This window comes from Sinohyriopsis cumingii, chromosome 18, assembly GCF_028554795.1.
Source record: "Sinohyriopsis cumingii isolate HCF-2022 chromosome 18, ASM2855479v2, whole genome shotgun sequence".
NCBI classification, from domain to species: domain Eukaryota; kingdom Metazoa; phylum Mollusca; class Bivalvia; order Unionida; family Unionidae; genus Sinohyriopsis; species Sinohyriopsis cumingii.
In genome coordinates this window covers 31,259,234-31,284,489 of record NC_142978.1, presented here as the reverse complement: position 1 = coordinate 31,284,489, position 25,256 = coordinate 31,259,234, and the positions used below count along the sequence as shown (strand labels likewise).

At 34.2% G+C, this 25,256-nt stretch overlaps 1 protein-coding gene across 1 annotated transcript in view; it reads left to right on the top strand.

Annotated features, from left to right (window-relative positions):
• Positions 1-4,511: 4,511 nt before the first annotated feature.
• The window catches only part of LOC149776320 (putative actin-related protein 2/3 complex subunit 2), a 35,157-nt gene continuing 14,412 nt past the window's right edge, over positions 4,512-25,256 (top strand). Inside the window, exons 1-6 of the mRNA XM_089942806.1 lie at positions 4,512-4,675; positions 9,810-9,844; positions 11,427-11,485; positions 13,478-13,531; positions 14,993-15,038; positions 21,509-21,695. Coding sequence (XP_089798932.1) covers positions 4,602-4,675; positions 9,810-9,844; positions 11,427-11,485; positions 13,478-13,531; positions 14,993-15,038; positions 21,509-21,695 — 455 coding nt within the window. The 5' untranslated portion in view covers positions 4,512-4,601. The remainder of the gene's footprint in view (positions 4,676-9,809; positions 9,845-11,426; positions 11,486-13,477; positions 13,532-14,992; positions 15,039-21,508; positions 21,696-25,256) is intronic.

Below are 25,256 nucleotides of genomic sequence, written 5' to 3'. Positions count from 1 at the left end.
GGTAAATTCAAAGTTTATGCACTTTCTTAAACGAAACGCACCGTTTAATTCTACAGCGTCATGGAATTGGAGAATAATAATAATAATCAAAACAATAATAACAACAATATAGACAACAACAATGATATTGTAAGGAGCTCACGAGATACATTATTTGCTAAACATGCGCCATTTAAAAAAAAAAACTACAAACAAGGAAAACAATTATTTATTTTTGCAAATCCCTTCAAGTTATGTTGACTTATGACAAGATCATAACTAGTCAGCTTCTTATTGCGCATTTAATAAAAATGGAAGAAAGTGGCACGTTATGTAAAATAGGTTGCTGACCCCTTGTCTAATCTAATAAGTCTCAAATCAATCCATCATGACATAAAACAAAATTCAAACGATATCGTAATTCTGTCTTAAATGAATTGTATTCTATAATAAACCTAACTATCTAGCAATGGAATTGCAGGGGCCTGTCCAAAAACCTACCTGAACTAATACACAAAATCATTAATGCAATCAATAAACCTGACATAATCCGCCTCCAGGAAACACGCTCACCAGAGAATCCGAAACATGTACCCAAAATCTCCAGATGCTCAACAGGCATATTCAAAAGTCGCAGCAATGGGAAAAAGGGAGGAGGACTTACAATATTTCTAACTGATTACCTGCCCTATTCTGAAACATTAACGATCCCAATGCAAATATACATCAATAACAAAACTGAAATTCAAACTGTATTAGTCAACGTTGGATTGAATAATACAATAATAACTAATATATATGACCCAGGGGGGCAATGACAACCCAATCAATTTAGAATCTTATCGACAAATCTCCACTAACCAGTCTGGAAACCTAATCATTTGTGGCTACATCAGTGCTCACAATGAACTATGAGGAGAAAGTAGAAGGGATAAAAGAGGCAAATTAATTGAAGAATGGATTGCTGAATCAAACCTAACTATACTCAATGATGGGTCTAAAACTCGACTTAATCCTGAGGATGGCTCCCTCTCAGCAATCGATCTTACTATACGTGCACCCAAACTAGCCCAACTTATAAACGGGTGGGTTGATCAAGATAACACTTTAGGTAGCAACAATTTCCCCATCATGATCTCCCTCCAAATATCAGTTCAGCACAACCCCCTTATAAGGTCGAAGCTAGATTATGGATGCCAAGTTTACAACTCGGCGAAACATACATTACTGAACAAACTGGATACCATCCAAAGGAAAGCATTATCTGTTTGCATTTGGCACTCTATTATCGACATAACTGGACGAACTTCAAGTCCTCACCGGTGAACTGTCATTAAAATTAAGAAGACAGGAAATGCTCCTCCAATACTCCAATCGACTAACAAATCACACCGACTCGCATCCTACAAAAGTAATCATTAGCAAATGCAATAAACCGTTTAGCCGCAAACTAGTTCCTAACCCACCAGGTGGTAAACAAATCCTAGAACTCAGGGAAAAGCTGCCAACACTTGCTCTACAAGAAGAGTACACTCACTCCCCTGACCCCGCCCCTTGGACAGCCCTTATCCCTAGGATCAACACTAGAGTCACCAATTATGGAAACAAATTGGAACAAGAATCTAAACTCAAAATCATCGTATCAATGGAATAACAAAACACCTACTCCGGCTTCGTAAAAATTTTCACTGACGGGTCCAAAATAACCGAACCCCCGAGAGCAGCAGCTGCAGTGGTTATTTCCGAATTCAACATACAAATGGGATCCAATTTACCAGACCACCGCTTTACTTTTACTACAGAGTTCTGGGCAATAATAGAATCATTAAAATGGATTAAAGACCAAGAAGTTCCAAAATCAGTTTTCATCAGCGACTCACATAGTGTAATAGAATCCATCAAATCTCACAACACCAAATCAAGAGAGCAATTCTTGGCTAGATCTTTCTATATGCTTAATGAATTATCCACAGAGGATCAGAGAGTTGAATTCATGTGGGTACCCTCGCATATGGGAATCCCCGGTAATGAGCTAGCCGAAAAAGTCGCAACAAAAACATGTTAGGGAACCCTAACCCTGCCCCACTCAGATATAGCATAACAGAAGCCCAACGCATAACAAGAAACTATATTATCCAGGAATGGCAGGAGCACTGGAACACCATTACCAAAGGCAGGATACTCTGCTCCATTATAAAAGAAACCAATAAGTCCATCAAACCACCCAAAGTGAACAGCCTGGACCAAAACATTATCAATCGTATCGTAACTGGAAAAACAAAATTAGCAGGAAGTTTTGTCAAACATCTAGGACCCAAGCCTGGTAATATCAATTGCTATCACTGCAAAACCATTGAAGACCTGCCACATATATTCAATAGCTGCTCAAAATATCAGGTAGCTAGAATGGACTTTCAAAAAGCCCCCCCCCCCCCATTTGAAACATTACCACTTACCCAGATATCCTCAAAAATAACAACCCCAACATAAATCTGACATACCAAAACATACTTAAATTCCTAGACACACCCAAGCTGAAAGAAAAAAATATAAAAAAACCCTAAAAACATAAGATAAACAAACCGACCTCACTTAAAAATAAATTTCCACTAGCAGATTGTCACCACTGACATGTCCATGGGGAACCTGAGTACTCAGCAAGGGTGTCCCTCTAGCACAAAAATAAGAACCTGTAAAACAGACATAACCCACCCAAATACTCTCTAAAACCAGACTAATATACATAAACAGACGGGCGCTTATGATACGTACCCAGGGACCTGACTACTCAGCAAAGGCCAGAATGCTCTCTCTCTCTGAACAATTTCCCATTAGTAAATTGAGAATGATTAAACGAAGTTTACTCGGATAAACTGACAATAACGACTTGGTAAATGATGTTGACTCTTCCCTCCTAAATATTGGCTGAGGTCCTTTTCATAACTGAGCAGAAAAATTCCTCAAAAATCCGATCGTAGCATTCGTATTCTATTGGAGTATTGCGGTCAGTCTTAATTTAGTTGCAATTATTATGATAAACATAATGCCCATGGCTGATATACATGCATGCGATGTGAGCTATTTATAGTATGCCCCTGATGTTGCGTATTGCAACCCGAGTGTAATTTAAAAAAATATTTCATTGTCGTTTTGTCATTGTCATTGTTATCTGCTTCTAACAAATTCAATACACAGCAATGGCCCAATGTATTACAAGTAGAAAGAACAAGTGTATTAAATCTGTTCGGAAATACTCATCTCGATTAGATGTGCATAGATATAAAATTAAAAGTAGGCAGTCCAAGTTTGGATGGAAAACTTTTATTTTGAATTTTGCTTCTGCACTGAGAGACATTAAAAAGTCCTTGATTTTCGGAATGTTTGTTGGTTATGTACATATGATTCATTTTGTTTTAATGGCACCACTTTGCACACGTTATTGGTTATATCATACTAAAGAAACGGGGGTTAAGTGACTTTTACAGCGCCATAAAAGCATCCGACTTGGGCTGGCCTGATAAAAATACATTCCAATTAAATCTGTTTTGTGCTCGATTTCCTTCCGTTCCAGGCGCAAGACGATAAGCACTTCTTGCAGTATTGGGATTCCTATTTGTGTCTTGTTGTGTATCCATTTCTGTATTTAGCGTTAGCGTAATCCTACTGCGCTTGCTTGTACACTCGCATGCGACAAAAATTGATCAACAAAGTAGTTATTATTTAATTTGAAGGAAGCTTGACTTTGATGACTTGAATCACTACATAGAGAGATATATAAATGAATAAAAGAGCTCTCTAATTGAATTTGAGAGGTCTCTAATTTATTTGAAGACCTCTTCAATTCCTTTATAGATTTATCAATTTAGAGAGGTATATATTAGAGAGCTCAAAGATCGAATTACTTATCTCTCTTCTTCATTTGCAGAGATCTCCAGCTGAATTATAGATATCTAATCTCCAGTTGAATTACAGAGATCTGCATTTCAAATACAGACATCAGCGATTATTAATTGAGGATAATCATTGAATTAGAGAGGTCGCTAATTTATATAAAGAACTCACTAATGGATATATATGAGATGCCGTAAAGGAGAAATCCAATACCTCATGTGTTCACTTGTAGAGCTAATTTATTTGGAGAGTTCTCTAGCAGAGAGCTCTGTATTAAATGTAATATGTGTAGAAACGAATGCACATATATTTGTCCACGTCGTACAGCAAGCGTGTTGCATGGGTTCGTCATCCAAACAAACTGTTGCGTGGATTCAATTATTAATTGTAATTTTAAAAAATTAATTTTATGCATTATTTTAAAATTTATTATAATTTTTTCTGTTGAAGAAAAGAAAGCAAAACAATAAAAATAGAAACCAGAAATATAGTATAACACCACAATCAAAGAGCAAACCAAAAATAAATAAATAAACTGTATTACCAATACTATCCGAACGTGTTAGCAGTGTTCGTTTTTCGTTCTATATTAATATTCTTATTTTTAAAGGGAGTTAATCAACCAATGAAACTAACTCTTTCAATCAGCTTAGGTTTCTGCTTCCGCCACACACCCAGTGGGCACTATCGGAGCAAAGTAGTTGAATTTTTGCTTCAGGCTAAGTTTCATAATGATTCTATTAGAAATAAATAACAGAATCGTCGAAGAGGCTCTTACACTTAAAATTAAGAATGCTAAGGAAGGGTAAGGAACTTTGTTTGGTACATTTGTCGGTGAATTTTCAGCCGGTAATTGTTTCAGGTCATTCGCTGTCATTTTACACTTCCGCATATCAAGTCCTGCACTTTAACCAAGTTCGTACAAATTGTGACTGCGAACAAATAGTTTTGAAATTCATATGAAGCCAATGGCTTGAATTTTTACTGATATCGCGATTCATTACCTTTAATTATGTAGGATAGACTTATCCATGAGTTAATTTAATTGGGGCATACTGTAGAACGGCATCGTTAAATTTCTTGTCGCGTACATACTGCATTTTATTATCGAAGAGTTTTTAGAGTTTGAAAGCGTGGAAATTGACTCGGACATACATCTGACAGAACCATGATCTAAACCAGTAGATTTACAAATTTTGATCATTTTGAGCAAAATCTGATTTTGATTGGCTTCAAAACCAGATTTTGTTTTTGATTTTTTCTTCTTCTTGGCACAAGTTTTATGTTTCAAGGGGATTGAAAACAAAAAAAGCAAGTACATTTTTTTTGGGGCCATGGTATATATTCTCTTCATGCAACAGTAAAACAGCAAGTTTTGAACATGAATTAGATTGTGATGGAAATTTTTACAGTAATAATGCTCACATATTGTCAAATAAATGAAAAAGGAAGTGTTGTTTATCTTATAGTTCACTGCAAAGAGTTTATGTATAAAGTCCAATAGCATTTTTAGTTTCATTTTGAAGACCACTGATGATATACACTGTGATTATTAAGTGTCACACTTGAGAGGCTATCAATAGTTTTCTGGTCCAGACTTTTCTTTGAATCACTTTATTTGCAAAGAATTGAAATTATTGTAATGACATAACAACTATGCCCATCCTGCTCTAACTTTAACTTTCCTGTTGTGGTGGTTTGTAATGTTGCTTAATACACTCTAAGCCAAGTAGGAAGTTCCTGACTAGACTTGGGATGTATTCAGCCTCAAGAACTTCTTTCTCTTTTTGACTCAGATCCAAAAATCTCATGGAAAGCGTCAATACTGTAAAGTTAAAAAGAATAAATTGATCTAGACTTGAAACAAAGAATGAAAAAGTACATGATGTATTTATGCTTTTATTAATAATTTATCCCAAAATAAAATAAACGCAGTTTATTGACCACATCAGGACAATAAATCAGTGGACAGTTTCATACTTTGTTGATTGATTCATGTTTTACCGAACTGTTCAAGTACTGCACAGTTGCATATGATTGTGGGGGTAATTTTGGTTAATAGATATGTCCATTCTGGAATATTTGATTTAATCGTAAAGGAATGTATGCACAAAAATAGACAATTAAACAACATAGCTGCTAGCCATGATTCACGGTGTGCAATACTCCACTGGAAAAAATATACTCCATGTACTCCACTGAAAAAAATATCTTCATATATAGAGAAGTGCTCAGAAACTGAAAACAAAGTAATGAAAGGATCATATAGAAAAATAAATGTTATCAGCAGTGTATGCTACAGTGAATTCAACTGTTTCTCACAAACAAAAATGTGCATTCTCCTACCACTATCTAATATAAGCATGTTTTGGTGCCTCTACCACCGTTCAATGTAAGCATGTTTGGATGCCATGCTATATTTCCATACACTTGCTTCTTGAAACCCTATGTCAATAATTGCCATACGAATGGACAGTTCATTGAGCCACTTGATGGAAATATCCTCTCTTGTAAAACAGTGTTTCAGGAAGTACATTTATTTATGCTATCAAGGCGCATAGTATTAGGGTTAAATTGGTTATTCAGTATATTAATGTATCAATATTTTTTTCTATATCAATAGTCATATTGATTAAGAGGTGAAGAATCAATACAAATTGATATTTACTCTATACAAGCTACTTTAATCTTCTGCAGTTGTGAATAAGTATTAGTCATTTGTATTTTTATTCCTTAAATTGGGAAGTCATCTGAGGTATCCACAGCAGGTACATTCATTTGTCTATGTTAGTAACAAAGAAAAACTATTGACAACATCTATGAAATTAGCAAACACAAGGTGACTAACTCACCTGGTTTGAAATCTGCCACCCACCCCTCCAGTTTCATGCTGATTATTTTAGTCAGCTCAGCCACTAATAACATATATCAGTGTAAAGAAGACATTCCAGATTTGTTCTTACAAAAATGGAATTGAAGCTGCCTCGCTTGGCGCTCAGCATTAAGAGGTTAGTATTAGGACTGGTCGGCCTGGTGTGAGGATAATGTGACTGGGTGGGACATTATGCTACATGTCTGCAGCATGATGCCCCAGTGCTGGACATCACTATAAACTGTCACACTGCAGACATCATAGCGATATGACTGAAAAATTGTTAAAGCTACGTTAAAAATCAAAATCTCACACACATACACCAGATTTGTTCTCCATATTGATCATTTACTAATCATGAGGTTTCAGTGTTGCTTCACATCTTGTCCACATGTTTTGAATATGAGGGCTATGCTAATTTGATGTGTTATCCTAGTTGGTGGTTACTGTTTGTTGAATTATGGAGTAACACTATTACTGCAGTGTATGTGTGTGTGGCAGTTTCCAAACTGCATAAGTTACTGTCACCTTGTTAATTAGCAGAAGAGGAGATGGTGTTTTTAATAATTTCCCATTTCACTCATGGAAGCAATCATCTTTGTCAATGGTAGTTGTTTTGCATCTGTAGGAGGTACAGTGTGAAGGATTTGTAGTTATCTCCACTGCCATACTCAGATTTGTTCTAGATAAGATTTTCCTCGCAGAGGGAACTTGCACTTTTTTCTATTTTGAAGATAATACCTTAATGCCATCAAAATTTGAGTGAAGGTATGAAATTGGTACATGTATTCAAATGTTGTAAAGGCATTCGTTCATTGCAAAACAAAGTTGGCATAAGTGTATTGCTTCCCCCTACATGGTAGTGAAATGAAATGTAAATAGCAATCAGAGATAATATAATATTGGAAATTCAAAACAAATGAAAATGGCATATGTTGCCTTTGCAGATGGAATCGTGTGGCACATTTTTTTAAAAATCATTGGTTGTCCCTGTGCAACCCAGTTTTGGAAATAATCAGTAAGATATATCATATTTCTCCCAACTTGAATGATAGTAGAAAAATGAATGCAGCCAATAAACAAAATTACAACCAGGTTTGGTGAGGTTCTATGCCAGTGAACAGAGACCCTCTGACTTTACTTTTCTACTACCTGTATATGTGCTCACGAGTTCAATTCAAATGCAAATGGCACAGACCCAGTTCTGACAGGACATAATGTACCAGCAGATTTGGAATAGCATAGTTTGTTAGGAGTAATCAGCAGAACAAACGTAGATCCAGATCTGCGGGCACATTATGCTATGGCAAATCAGGGTCTATGTTGTTTGCACATGGACTTTACATTTCTATGCTCTTTATTGATGCACAGTAGATGCACATTATTTGGAAGTTGTTTGGGATTGACTGGTTTCTTGAGTTTAGTTTTATATAGACATGCCATTCTATTGCTCATGGAATATTGGGGCACCAGTAATTGTTTTGAGTTTTGGGGAAATAGGACTTGGGAATAGTTTATTTTGCAAACTTAATTTGAAAATTTTCTACATTTTGGTGAGTCCTTAAAAGCCAAACATTTTGTAATTTTTGGGAGTTTGTCATACAGTTAACAGAAAATAGGAAGACAGGGCCTGTAGCCCATGATCAAGACATTGTGTTAAAATATGCGACCTTGGCCTCAGTCACTAGAGGTTGAATAAGTCTATTAATAGTATAGCTTTCTGATTATTTATTCAAGATACTAACAGATTCATTATATTTTCTAAATCTTTCGACAGACTCTCAGTTGTACAGGAATGAATCATTATGAAGCTAAGTTGGATCATTCTGCAATATGCTTGCTTGAACCTTTGATCTTGGGGTCAAGGTTGTAGTCATGGAAAAATTGCATTAAGGCTTGGTTGGAGTTGATAGACTTTGTTCACATTTAGGATAAATCATGATGAAGCTAAGATAATGAAATGTTTGACATGTCCACTGAAGGTTGCACATTTTACTTCATTGCTTTATTGATGGGATTTACATGCAGCCTCAGGCCTTCTGATATTTAGATTATGCAGTTTAGTCTTAGGAGGCACTGCAGTGCAATTAGCACACCTTAGTGACTATGTGAACTGAAAGTGTGAAGGGGAATTGGTGCTGGTTGAAGGATCTGAACAGGATCTGAACAGGTTTTACTAACACCCACAAGGAAGATAACCCAAACAATCACTATTTATTACTTCCCTTTTATATTTTGTTACCTGGGTGTTCCAGCATTTGAATGGTCTGTGTGCAAAAGCCTTTACTTCATCAAAGATAACTAATAGTCTTTTTACCCAAGGTGTCTGTCTTGTAGTGAAGTATAGACATGTAATTTGGCAGTACTTAATTCCACAACAGTAAGCCCCAAAACCTGAAACTTGAGAATTTTTGTTTGATGACAATTTACTTAAACTAATGAATGAAACCAAATCCAGCCTTAAAAACAGTTGAAAAATTCAGTTTATTTTTCAGATAAAAATTGTTTTGGGTTGGCAGTTGAGAATTTGGAACAGTATGAAAATATAAACTGTTACAATATGTATTGGCCAAATTGTACCTTACTGTACCCTTCCCTTTAAAATGTCTGGTTTCAGAACTTAAGTTGTGGAAGAAAAGAAAACTGATTAAAGTTGCAGAAAGGTTGTTAAAATCACATATGCCATTTCTTAAAAAGCTCAGCATTTGCTATTACATAATATGCCACCTCGCTTCAGAAAGTATTTTATTTTCACTCTTAAGCTCTGAAGGTTCATTCCATGAGTTTCAGTTTCCACCCCACATTTAGACACCCAAGGATATTCAACACCCAGGTCTGATCCAAAGGTGAACACAGGCAAGAAAATTCTTACATATAAACTATAAGGCCAGTATTTCTTCAAATGGTTGTTGATTTAAATATTTTTTTCTTATTTTATTTCACTATAATTTGTTTTAAAAAGCCACTTTTTATATTTATTATTGTTAATAAATATAAAATATTTACACATTTTTATTGACACAGCACTTTAAACATTTAGTTAATTTGTTTTATTTCATTGTTTCAGTGGGAAGCCAGATAGTATAGACATCACACTTGCAGGTGAGATGCCATAGTATTATATACCCTTTATCCTTTGAATGGTAAATTTGTTACTTTGCAGCATTGGGTAATTTGTTGTACAATCTGTTTAATTTTATTGCACATATATGACAAAATTTTGTCAAAGGCTTGTGAGTTTTGTAGAAATGAATACAGAAGGTAAGAAAGTTAATTTTTAGAAAAAAAATTAGAACAGTGTTGCCCCTGCATCATTAGTAAGGGCAAAGTACTGCTTGCCTGTCAGGTTATTTTAAGCTTGGCAAGGTTACTTCTAAGGGTGTTTGTTTTGAACTCTACTGCTACAATTAAGTTCTTTTGAAAGTCAAGATGGAAATTTCATATTGTAGCTTTGTAATATATATATATATATATATATATATATATATATATATATATATATATATATATATATATATATATATATATATATATATATAATCTGAGTGATTTGATATTTTTTCAAACACTTGTCCATGACATGTTTTTTTTTCTTCAGAAAATTTACTTGTACCACCTACATTATTTTGGTCCCAAAATTTCAATTTTTGACCTGGGTTTGTCAAGATCTATGCAGTTTAATCCACATTAAAAAGAAAAGAAGCAATGTACAAGATATTTATTTCTTCAGACTCTTAATTCTTTTGTTTTTATATTTGTTAATGTAAATTATATGCACAATTTTTTTATATCTTTCCACTTTCACTTGAATTTACCTTTGCCATGTTTTTTAATTGGCTGCACAGACTGAAAGTAGCCCTGTGAAGTTTACTCTGTATGACGGATTTATTTCAACATTTTTCATGAAATTTTCACCATATATGTAAAGTCTTCTGCAAATCAGCATGACCTTTTCAAGAGTTGCTCCACTGATATCAAAATAGTTATGATAATTAGTGGGTAAAGCATGTGCAAAAATATAACTACCTGCATTGAAGACTGTTAAACATTAGGTAATACTCTTCTGTATTCGTAAACTGTTTAACTTTTGTGTAATTGATCTGTCAATCCACTTATTCTCCATCATTAAAAAACTCCCTCGTTATAATGTCCATGGGAGCCATAGAGTATACTTCCTTATAGTGTATCTACCTTGTAATGAAGTACAATATACAACACTACCTCATTTAAACACTGCCCGTGAAAGCCATATAGTATACTGCCTTATAGTGAAGCTACCTTGTAATGAAGTACAATATACAACACTACCTCATTATAACACTGCTTTATAGTAAGACTGCCTTATAGTGAAGTATGTCATACAGTATTCCCTCATAATGCTGTCCATGGGAGCCATAGAGTATAGCACTCAATAGTGAGGCTGCCTTATAGTAAAGTGCATTAGACATACAATTATATTACCACTTGATGAAATGGAGTCCATGATCATACTTGGCTCATAACAGGAAAGCTGATGTCATTAGTTGAGGGAGTGTTGTATGTAGCAGTGAGTTTTAGTGTGCATGCATAATTCTTTAATGGGTGTATTTTTAAATGCAGGTAGCTATGCTGTTTTTAAAGGTTAATGCTAGATTTTGTTTAGAGTGAGAGTAGATATAAGATAAATTGTTTATTTATTTTGCAGATTTTGATGGGGTATTATTTCATATATCAAACCAGAATGGTGAAAAGACAAAAGTAATGGTAAGTCAATCAAGTATTATGTCAAATAATATTACTAAATCAGTATATTTAAATTTGTAAGAAGTTTAGACGAAGTGATAAAAATTGCATAATGTGTTGTTACCTGATAATTGTGGCATTGTTAATATCAACCTGGGTGCGAGAAGAATTTTTTGCATTAAACTTCATTTCTCACTTACTTTTGCATGTGCAAGCATTGATAACAATTTTCTTCACTAGAAAATGTACCTGCTTTTCTTGCTTTAAAGGCTTTGATATTTTGGGGTTCAAGGGATTAGTTTGTTGATTTGAGGCATGTTCTGTATTTAGCTCTTGTTCTAAGATTTTATGATTAGACTTGAAGTGTTTGCTTGTTACAGGAGGCTGATACATACTTACTATTTGGCAAATAATTTAGTGAATAAATATATGTATTCTCCCCATAAAAAAAGCAACAAGTGAATTCATTGGTATTGGAAAATTTCATTGAGGAACTCAGGTTTACTACTGGATGCATATTTGAAGTTGTATGATCATTTGAACTTTAAGTGGAAACATAGATAAAGAAAAATGATACGTGATTAAAATGAAGTTAACAAAGTTCATGGCTGTTTAATTCATCAGAGTATGGTCTTTTTACCTAAGAATCTCTCTCTTTTAAAAGACAAGCAATTTCCAAACAAATTTTCTACCTATCTGTTGAGCTAATTTTGGTAACATGTATGTTTGTCTTTGCTCTTGTAATTATATCTGCTTTCTTCCTATTTCTTCTTCATCTGCTTATTTTTATGTACTATTTACTGTGAAAAGTCGTATCATTATATCAGTTATGTTATAATTTGGAGTTGAATTTGTCTTCATTGGACATAACATTTCACAAATCTTGCTGAATAATGCCATACTCTTCACAAATCTCAGCCTGGCCAAAATGTGCCTGATTAAGGAATTCAAAGCTATCAGTATGGAAAAAATTCTGTAAAAATTATTCCCCTTTCTGGATTATATGTCAATTGGCTAATTTTGTTTGCCTTAAATGTGTGATTTGGCATAATTTGTTTTTCATTATAAAGTTAACTTGCCTTTGTCAGTGATAACAGCACCATTTAGTACCCTAAAATTTTATAAACTACAATTTTGTTTTTCTTCATTTTTTTTCCCCAGGCTATGGTTTTGTTTTTCCATTGCTTAGAGATGAAAAGTCTAGTGAGTTGGGTGACTCAGGCCTATTCATGACAGTGGGTTACCTTCCCTTGGTAGCATAACCCCACTACCGCACTGCTATAGACACAGTGGTAAATTTCCATCTGGAGAAACCTGTACCTGGATAACTTTATGACACTTAATTTACATTGCATTGACAGTGTCCTTAATTTACATTGCATTGACAGTGTCTTTAGCTCTTACATGTGTTTGGTGTAGAATGTGAAGATCGTGTATAACGTGTCTTAGAAAATTATTTTGGTATCATTTAACTTCAGCAATGAAAGACAAGTCCAGTGGCAAGAGGGGAGACATAATATACTGATGGCATCAGAGTGTAATGTGTCTGAGGTGCCACACTTAGTAATTTTCCTTTACACTTGTTCCATAGTGGATTTCAATGCATACATATTGAATGTTAGTAGGAACCAACCATAGCTTTCATTTACTAATAGACAAAGGCTTAGATGACCAAAGGTCAGAACATCATTATAGCAGTTATATGTTCTGAAGGTATAGGAGTGTGGAATATTATAGTATTCCTAATCCTAGTACTGCATAACCTGTTTTGAGAAACCATCTCTTGTCAACATAAATGGTCTCAGAAGACAGATGGTTGTCACTTTAAAAAAAAATGATTTCTATATTAAGAATCTGGTCAGAAATGACTGATGGTCTCCCAGGTAAGTGGTTTCCGTACAAATGGTCTCCCAAACATCTGGTTATACAAAGAATGTTCTGGTATATTAACATGACCTTATGTTATGTAAGTTTTAAATTTATGAACACACGTGTAATATCCTCTTTTGACAGGTCAGCATCTCACTCAAGTTCTTCAAGGATTTGCAAGAACATGGGGCAGATGAGGTGAGGCAATAAAAAATTTTCTTAAGTTTTGTTTGTTATAACTCTACTCCTGTATGTACATGCTTATAAGTCAATTCAAACTGCCAACAACAAAGATCCTGATCTGCTGTCGCATAATGCACCTGCAGATCAGTGTCTATGCTGCTTGTTTTGAAGATTACTCCTAGCAAACTGCACAGACCCATATCTGCCAGCCAGCACATTATGTGATTGCAGTTCTGGGCCTGTGCAGTTTGCAACTAGACTAGTCTTATAAGTGAGTGTATACAGTGGCCACACAAGTCTACAAGAATCCAGAATTGTTGTTCCTTGTGGTTTTGTTGATCTTGAGAATACATTTTGCCATTTTGTCTTGCCTGCTTAATCATAGACAAGGCAAAGAATCTCTCATTATGTTGCAAGTTTTGCTGTTCGTATGGATAGCTGTCATTCTTTGACTTACAGTCAGTACAATTTTGCCCTGTTGCACTGATCCACCCCTAAGGCAATGTCGGTCTGTTCAGTTTTTTTAAGGAATCCCTCCATATATACAGCATGATGTCCATCCTGTTTTGCCAAGAATAGTTTGTTTCTAACATTAGACATTTTTCTGTATTTAACTTGTTTGAACTTTTGATATTGAAAAAGCCATTAAGACTATGTGAAAGAACAAAACTCAAATTATAATCCCAAAAGGAAATCATTTGACATGAGTGGTTACCTCCCTTGACATTTTTTTTTATGGCTTCTGTATAAACATTTCATACACAGTATCATTTCAATAGAAAAGGCTTATAAAAAATGTAATTTTTCTGAATAGATTATTTCATAAAGACTTGAAGCATTGACTGTTCTTTAACTAATTTTTGTGGGTAACAATTTGTGTGGATTATGTGGTTGTTCTGATCCATGAAATTTAAGACTGATTCAGGAAGCTTTACCCTTTTGCTGCCTTCCTCTTTGTCAAAGTCAAGATCACCCAAATATCTATACAGTTTTGGATGAATTCCTAAAAAAATTATGGCATGATGTCTATTCTTCTTTGCCAAGAATAGTTTCTACCATTGTTTACTTTATTCTGCAAAGATATTAGATGAAATATTTTGATGTATGTATATGAGAAACACTTTTTAAAAAAATAAAACAAAAATATGCTAGTCACAGATGTTGGTTAGGGGATTTGTGTTTATGAGAAAACCTATTTTTATATGCTTTTTTATTACATCATATTTGCTTCTGTCAGGTGACATTGAGTTTAGTTTCAGTTGGTGTCGAGTTCCTCCTTGCTATTTGAGTTTAATTCAAAGTGAGTTACTCTGCTGTCCTGTAAGTTTGACCTTTGAACAGTTTCTATGTTCAATAATAAAATAATGGTGGCTGACATTTTTGCAGATATTTATGCATAACTTAGTGTGCAAGCTGCTTTTTCTTCCATATCCTCTATATCTGCATCTTATAATTAACCTATACTCTTGATTTCAGTTGCTAAAACGAGAATATGGTAGCTTACTGGTACCAACAGAAAATGGTAAATATCCAATATTTTTGCAATAATTTATAAAGTGCAATTAATACTTTGACATTGTATTTTTCAGGACTTATTATTGTTGGAGTATTTAGGAGTAATTCTACACCATTTCCCCCTTTTACATGCTATAATAAAATACGCAGTATTCCATTCATAAAATCACAGGGATGTACACTATATACTCGCTTATGATTCGGGTCAAATGCAAGCAACATAGACCCTGATCTGCTGGAGCATCGTATGATGGCAGATTTGGGTCTATACAGTTTGCAGTTGGACCTGACTTGTAAGTGAGTATATACAGTGAGTCAGCAATCTTGATCCATTCCAGTGTGGTGGATTTATGATATTAATAATCATCAAATATGACATGACACTAATTGAAGTAGATAAAATTCAGTTATGAGCTTTAATCATAACCACACTTATATACACTTATAAGTTGAGTCCTAATGCAGACATCTTAGACCTTCATTTGCCATAATATCATTTTCTGGCAGATCAGGGTCATGTGTTTTTGTTCTCCTGATTACTCCTATACTGTATGTCAGCATGGTTATGTAGGCACATTTACTCAGCTTAAATATTAATTGTTGTTCATAAATTTAATACTAATATCGTTTAATCAAAAGTCTTTTCAGTCCTCACTGTTGAATGTACCTTAAATGTCATCTGAAAATTCCGGATGAAAATTATTGATTGTTATATACTTTTACAGTGGTGGTCAGGTACTAAGCTGAGTAAAAAATAACAAATATCAGGGTATAATGAATTTTATTTCAACACAGGCAGCTTTCATTGGGGTATTATACACGTGACATTCAGTCTGGTTTGACTGCTCTGGTGGCCTAAGTGGTTAGATTGTCTGCCTTGGATGTGTGATGTTGTGGGTTCAAACCCCAGCTGAGTCATACCGAAGAGTTATAAAAATGCTACTAGCAGCTGCCTCGCTTGGTGCTCTGCATTAAGAGATTAGTGTTAAGACACAGACTTTCTTGAGTTTGGATGATTAGTATTATGACTATGATTTAGTGATACAGACATGTACAACAAACTCGTAGATCTAGAGGCTAAGAAAAGGTCAGCTACAGTTGGCCACAACTTACTGACATAATGATAAATGAATTCTCTTGGGGTAATAAAGCATATAAACACTTCCTTGGTGAAATATAATTTTACAGCAATAAAACTGCCACACTGCAGACAACAAGATAGCAATAGGACATGAAAAATGTTAAAGCTACATTAAAAAATCCAAATCACACACACACACACACACACACACACACACTGCCCAAAATTTTCTAGGGAGGTCTGTTTGAAAATAGTATTGAAAAACAATAAAACATTTAGCTTTAGAAAAATATTCAATTTTCCTTACTTTGTTTTGACAAAGTGTTGCATGGTTCTGCTTATGTAAAGATGGTAATCTTGAAAATAGGTTACTATCAAAAACAGGTGGCAGGTGTAGAGTACAAGTCATCATTTGCAACTGTTACTTAATGAAGAATGAAATAAAGTTAATTCCTTCTAGCAGCAATAAGCCTAATAATCACTTGATTAGAATATGAAACCACCATTAAGTCTAATAATCACTTGATTAGAATATGAAACCACCATTAAGTCTAATAATCACTTGATTAGAATATGAAACCACCATTAGCCTAATGATCACTTGATTAGAATATGAAACCACCATTAAGTCTAATAATCACTTGATTAGAATATGAAACCACCATTAGCCTAATAATCACTTGATTAGAATATGAAACCACCATTAACCTAATGATCACTTGATTGGAATATGAAACCACCATTAGCCTAATGATCACTTGATTAGAATATGAAACCACCATTAAGTCTAATAATCACTTGATTAGAATATGAAACCACCATTAGCCTAATGATCACTTGATTAGAATATGAAACCACCATTAAGTCTAATAATCACTTGATTAGAATATGAAACCACCATTAGCCTAATGATCACTTGATTGGAATATGAAACCACCATTAAGCCTAATAATCACTTGATTAGAATATGAAACCACCATTAAGTCTAATAATCACTTGATTAGAATATGAAACCACCATTAGCCTAATGATCACTTGATTAGAATATGAAACCACCATTAACCTAATGATCACTTGATTAGAATATGAAACCACCATTAACCTAATGATCACTTGATTAGAATATGAAACCACCATTAAGTCTAATAATCACTTGATTAGAATATGAAACCACCATTAGCCTAATGATCACTTGATTAGAATATGAAACCACCATTAAGTCTAATAATCACTTGATTAGAATATGAAACCACCATTAAGTCTAATAATCACTTGATTAGAATATGAAACCACCATTAAGTCTAATAATCACTTGATTAGAATATGAAACCACCATTAAGTCTAATAATCACTTGATTAGAATATGAAACCACCATTAAGTCTAATAATCACTTGATTAGAATATGAAACCACCATTAAGCCTAATGATCACTTGATTGCAATATGAAACCACCATTAAGTCTAATAATCACTTGATTAGAATATGAAACCACCATTAAGCCTAATAATCACTTGATTGGAATATGAAACCACCATTAAGCCTAATGATCACTTGATTGGAATATGAAACCACCATTAAGCCTAATAATCTTTTGATTGGAATATGAAACCACCATTAAGCCTAATAATCACTTGATTAGAATATGAAACCACCATTAGCCTAATAATCACTTGATTAGAATATGAAACCACCATTAAGCCTAATAATCACTTGATTAGAATATGAAACCACCCTTAAGCCTAATAATCAATTGATTAGAATATGAAACCACCATTAAGCCTAATAATCACTTGATTAGAATATGAAACCACCAATAAGCCTAATGATCACTTGATTAGAATATGAAACCACCATTAAGTCTAATAATCTTTTGATTGGAATATGAAACCACCATTAAGCCTAATAATCACTTGATTAGAATATGAAACCACCATTAGCCTAATAATCACTTGATTAGAATATGAAACCAACATTAAGCCTAATGATCACTTGATTAGAATATGAAACCACCATTAGCCTAATAATCACTTGTTTAGAATATGAAACCACCATTAAGCCTAATAATCACTTAATTAGAATATGAAACCACCAATAAGCCTAATGATCACTTGATTAGAATATGAAACCACCATTAAGTCTAATAATCTTTTGATTGGAATATGAAACCACCATTAAGCCTAATAATCACTTGATTAGAATATGAAACCACCATTAGCCTAATAATCACTTGATTAGAATATGAAACCAACATTAAGCCTAATGATCACTTGATTAGAATATGAAACCACCATTAAGCCTAATAATCACTTGATTAGAATATGAAACCACCATTAAGCCTAATAATCACTTGATTAGAATATGAAACCACCATTAGCCTAATAATCACTTGATTGGAATATGAAACCAACATCAAGCCTAATGATCACTTGATTAGAATATGAAACCACCCTTAAGCCTAATAATCAATTGATTAGAATATGAAACCACCATTAAGCCTAATAATCACTTGATTAGAATATGAAACCACCAATAAGCCTAATGATCACTTGATTAGAATATGAAACCACCATTAAGTCTAATAATCTTTTGATTGGAATATGAAACCACCATTAAGCCTAATAATCACTTGATTAGAATATGAAACCACCATTAGCCTAATAATCACTTGATTGGAATATGAAACCAACATCAAGCCTAATGATCACTTGATTAGAATATGAAACCACCCTTAAGCCTAATAATCAATTGATTAGAATATGAAACCACCATTAAGTCTAATAATCTTTTGATTGGAATATGAAACCACCATTAAGCCTAATGATCACTTGATTAGAATATGAAACCAACATTAAGCCTAATGATCACTTGATTAGAATATGAAACCACCATTAAGCCTAATAATCACTTGATTAGAGTATGAAACCACCATTAGCCTAATAATCACTTGATTGGAATATGAAACCAACATCAAGCCTAACGATCACTTGATTAGAATATGAAACCACCCTTAAGCCTAATAATCACTTGATTAGAATATGATACCAACATTAAGTCTAATAATCACTTGATTAGAATATGAGACCACTATTAGGCCTAATAATCACTTGATTGGAATATGAAACCACCATTAGCCTAATGATCACTTGATTAGAATATGAAACCACCATTAGCCTAAGAATCACTTGATTAGAATATGAAACCACCATTAAGTCTAATAATCACTTGATTAGAATATGAAACCACCATTAGCCTAATAATCACTTGATTAGAATATGAGTCCACCATTAAGCCTAATAATCACTTGATTAGAATATGAAACCACCATTAAGCCTAATGATCACTTGATTGGAATATAAAACCACTATTAGCCTAATAATCACTTGCTTAGAATATGAAACCACCATTAGCCTAATAATCACTTGATTAGAATATGAAACCACCATTAAGCCTAATAATCACTTGGTTGGAATATGAAACCACCATTAAGCCTAATGATCACTTGATTGGAATATGAAACCACCATTAGCCTAATAATCACTTGATTAGAATATGAAACCACCATTAAGCCTAATGATCACTTGATTAGAATATGAAACCACCATTAGCCTAATAATCACTTGATTGGAATATGAAACCACCATTAGCCTAATAATCACTTGATTAGAATATGAAACCACCATTAAGCCTAATAATCACTTGATTAGAATATGAAACCACCATTAGCCTAATAATCACTTGATTGGAATATGAAACCACCATTAAGCCTAATAATCACTTGATTAGAATATGAAACCACCATTAAGCCTAATGATCACTTGATTAGAATATGAAACCACCATTAGCCTAATGATCACTTGATTGGAATATGAAACCACCATTAAGTCTAATAATCACTTGATTGGAATATGAAACCAACATTAAGCCTAATAATCACTTGATTGGAATATGAAACCACCCTTAAGCCTAATAATCACCTGATTAGAATATGAAACCACCATTAAGCCTAATGATCACTTGATTAGAATATGAAACCACCATTAAGTCTAATAATCACTTGATTAGAATATGAAACCACCATTAAGCTTAATGATCACTTGATTGGAATATGAAACCACCCTTAAGTCTAATAATCACTTGATTGGAATATGAAACCACCATTAGCCTAATAATCACTTGATTAGAATATGAAACCACCATTAGCCTAATAATCACTTGATTGGAATATGAAACCACCATTAGCCTAATGATCACTTGATTAGAATATGAAACCACCATTAAGCCTAATAATCACTTGATTGGAATATGAGACCACCATTAAGCCTAATGATCACTTGATTGGAATATGAAACCACCCTTAAGCCTAATAATCACTTGATTAGAATATGAAACCACCCTTAAGCCTAATAATCACTTGATTAGAATATGAAACCACCATTAAGCCTAATGATCACTTGATTGGAATATGAAACCACCCTTAAGCCTAATAGTCACTTGATTGGAATATGAAACCACCATTAAGCCTAATGATCACTTGATTAGAATATGAAACCACCATTAGCCTAATGATCACTTGATTGGAATATGAAACCACCATTAAGTCTAATAATCACTTGATTGGAATATGAGACAACCATTAAGCCTAATAATCACTTGATTAGAGTATGAAACCACTATTAAGTCTAATAATCACTTGATTGGAATATGAAACCACCATTAAGTCTAATAATCACTTGATTGGAATATGAAACCACCATAAAGCCTAATAATCAATTGATTAGAATATGAAACCAACATTAAGTCTAATAATCACTTGATTAGAATATGAAACCACCATTAAGTCTAATAATCACTTGATTGGAATATGAAACCACCATTAAGTCTAATAATCACTTGATTGGAATATGAAACCACCATTAAGTCTAATAATCACTTGATTGGAATATGAAACCACCATTAAGCCTAATGATCACTTGATTAGAATATGAAACCACCCTTAAGTCTAATAATCACTTGATTGGAATATGAAACCACCATTAAGCCTAATGATCACTTGATTAGAATATGAAACCACCATTAAGCCTAATAATCACTTGATTGGAATATGAAACCACCATTAAGCCTAATAATCACTTGATTAGAATATGAAACCACCAATAAGCCTAATGATCACTTGATTAGAATATGAAACCACCCTTAAGTCTAAGAATCACTTGATTGGAATATGAAACCACCATTAAGCCTAATAATCACTTGATTAGAATATGAAACCACCATTAAGTTTAATGATCACTTGATTAGAGTATGAAACCACCATGATTAATGTTCTGAAATATCTCTCCCTTATGCTGCTTTTTTTATACTGAATTATTTCAACTAATTTTTAAATCTTTTACAGGGTACAATGCCTCAGTGGTGATAGACCTAGAAAACATACCTTCCAACTGGGAGGAAACTGTGAAGAAGATTGGTCTATTGAAAAGAAACTGCTTTGGTTCTGTGTTTGAAAAATATTTTGAATTTCAAGCAAAAGGAGAAGGTGGTCACAAAAGAGCTGTGATCCATTATAGAGATGATGAAACAATGTAAGGATGAAAAATTATTTTTAAAAGAATTATGTTCACTCCAGGGTTGAGCAGATCTTTTTCATACACTTGGTAAAATGAAGTCTCTTGCCATGATCATGTTGTTATAATTAACACCAAGTTCAGTACCATTCCTCTGGGGTACACAAAGAATTTCCGTATTAAGAAAATGGTTTACCATAATGGGCTAGACATTGGGCTGTGTTAAAGAAAGCTCTCATGTTTTGTTTTAATGTTAGTCTGATTTTGTTATGAGAAGGCCTTTTGTGTGACATGTCAGCAGATTAAACTTCAGGGATTTTCTGGCTATTGTCATGCATATAATTTGAACTGTCATGAGATGTGATTGGTTCAGTTCCATTGACAAATACACTGGTTGAATTTCCAACCTGTGCAAATGTGGGGCATTGTTTTGCAATAACAGCAAAGCAGTTTTCCTTCTGAATCAACGAATTGAAGCCAGGGATATTTATCTACCCAATGCTGAACATTTTCCAATCTCAAAATAGGGTTATATTTTACAATTTTTTGTTGCCACAAAGTCTGGCTTATATCTTTTTGGAGAAATAGTTGCCTTGCACTCGGACATAGTATTACCAGTCAATACATGATATAAATAAACACACATAGAGGGGTAGAATTGAGCCTTTAGTAAGCCTTGAAGGTGTAAATGTCCAGATAAAAGTTAATAAATTGATTGTTGCATGAAAATAAGCACTTGCCCAACTATTTTTAAAATAAGAAAAAGCACTTGTCCTGGACAAGTGACTTACTTGCCCAACTTCATCCAGGATGTTAGGCTGTGTGATTTACCATTAGAGAAGAGTAATTTTTGTAAATCTTTCAGAAGGATTGGAATCTTTGTCAGTTTTGTGCTAATACTTGGTAATAAAGTTTAAAGCAAAAAGAGATGACTGTTTCTTCAAACAGAGGCTCTTCTGTTTGGGGGAGATAGGTAGATGCAGACAAGTAGACAGTAGATGCAGGCAAGTAGACAGTAGAGGCAGACAAGTAGACAGTAGATGCAGGCAAGTAGACAGAAGTTTATTCAGTTTATTATGGTGTAATGTGTTCAAGCATCCTTGATGCTCTCCCAGTTAACAATAATGTATCTGGAAGCAACCTTGAACCCACAATTAACAGTAATACATCTGGAAGCATCCTTGATGCTCTCCCATTTAACAATAATACATCTGGAAGCATCCTTGATGCTCTCCCAGTTAACAATAATGCATCCTTGATGCTCGCCCAATTAACAATAATACATCTGGAAGCATCCTTGACTCCCTCCCACTTAGCAAAAATATATTTGAAAGCATAAGTTGCTTTATAGGGATATACAGTAGTCCCCCTCTTATAAGGCCACCTCTAATGCAGCAGGGAAGTGGCCTTATAATGCGGGTGGGCTTTCTAGAGGGGGATGACAAAGGCGAATAGTAAATACATATGAAAAAAGTCACAAGTACATTTAATTTTAAATATTTAATATTTTAATTAAAAAATCACATGCATGATGTGAAATAAATGTAAAACAAACTTTGTCATCATTTTCAAAAGAATGCTATGAATAACCATTGATATAGTTTTAAAACTGTCTTTATAATTATGTTACAGTTCACATCATCTGTCACTTTGTTGGTAACAGTCTAAAAAACAAACCAGTCTCATCACATTAAAAATATCCTTGCTGTCATATCCCCTGCATATATTGTGTAGTCTTTTGTTCCAGTCTTCGACAACTTCATTATTAACATCAGCTGATTCGCCGCTAATGACAGAACACTTGATATTGTGTCACACTTGAAATCTGTACAACCATCTGTTACTTGCGCCACAAGTTGCGGTAAAGTCGTCATATCCCAATTCAACCGACAAACTTTTTGCTTTTTCTTGTCTTTCAAATCAGGATACAAACGTCTCCTGGCTCAAACAATCTTCCTTTCTCTGTCCATTTCACCTTTCCATTTCTGCAGAATTGTTTCATTATCTTTCACGATATTGTTTATCTGAGTCTTCCCGACATTAGTTTTCTGCAAGGATCCTCGACGCCCCCCCCCCCCATCAGTTGAATTACTTTCACGTTCTCCTCTAAACTGAGAATTTTTATTTTCCTCGATGACATGTTGATCTTTTTGCAGTAAGTTATTCATGTTGCCAACTACAATACTGATAAAACAATTTTGTATGCATCTAAACAAATTGCCGTGTGTTTTTAAAGGAAGTGATCTTGTCACGTGATTCGTTAGTCACAGTCTGGTACCCTATTGTTTTTATACATTTCTTGAAACTAAGTGAAAGAAGCCAAAACGGCTTCGATATGTACCATTAACATCACGCAGATTTGACCTCGCGGCCGCTAAGATTCGTAATTTTGACAATTATTGTCAGTAGTAATAGCCACTGATTACCAAAGTGAACAAGCTCAACATCTTGCTAAGGGAAGCCATAAAGGCTATTAAACCATTTCCTGCTGACTTGGGTATTGTACATCGATACTGCCACTTCTCAGCTGTTACTACTGTTTGATAATTGTAATCTTAACAATTATCAGAGTGACGAAACCGGAAATCTTATGATAACACAGCAGTAAGGCTAATTGGATTACATGTACGTACCCTTTTGTATGGATTAAAATTTGAGTCTTTCTTGGTTTTTATGGAATAAATTTGGCTTCTCGTGAGGCGTAAATGATATAATATTAACCTTAGTGGTAAATGTACTTTACTCAACACTTCTTTCAGTAACAAAAACATGACATCGGGAAACAGAAATCGGATTACTTAACACACATTATGAATAAAATACTGGTTCTGGATACATATTCATATAAAATGCGGCTGCTTGTGAGGGGTAAATTTTATAATTTTGCACTAATTTGCTGGTCGCGTTAGCCGGGTGGCCTTTCGCGAGGGGTACTTTTGAACACAAACTTATCGGTGCCAACGGATTCTGGCCGTAAGGAGCGGGTGGCCGCTGGTCAGGGGGGCCATTCAAGAGGGGGACTACTGTATGGGGAAGCAAGGGGAAGATGGGATGACTTATGGTATAATTGTTTTAAGATTATTTATATGATGTAAGCTAATATTAGACAGTGACTGGATTTATTTGCTTATTGCCTTTATTATACCCTTCTATAGAGGTGGGGGTATATAGTAATTATGTCTATCCATCTGTCCTTCTGTCTGGCACACAATCTCAAATCTCACTAGTACCATTAATCCTTGCTAGTACAATTAGGACTGTAGCGTTTTAATGGATTGCCATGAAACATGGGAAATGTTATGGTCATTACTTGAAGTTGTGCATTTTGACCAGTTGTTGACTCCTATAGTTTTTGCTTTAGTTATTGCCTTTTTGTCTTTTACCCTAATGCAGTTAGTCCTGCAGATGGATTGCCATGGAAACTTGATCACTATTTTGGTTATCGCCTGATAATGTGCAAATCAACAAATCACTTTGCTCCTGCAGTATTTAGTTCTGATGGTAATAAACCAGAAGAGCATATGGGATGGACTCTTGTCCATCATCCAGCATCCATCTGTAAGCTTTTTTCTGCGGCTT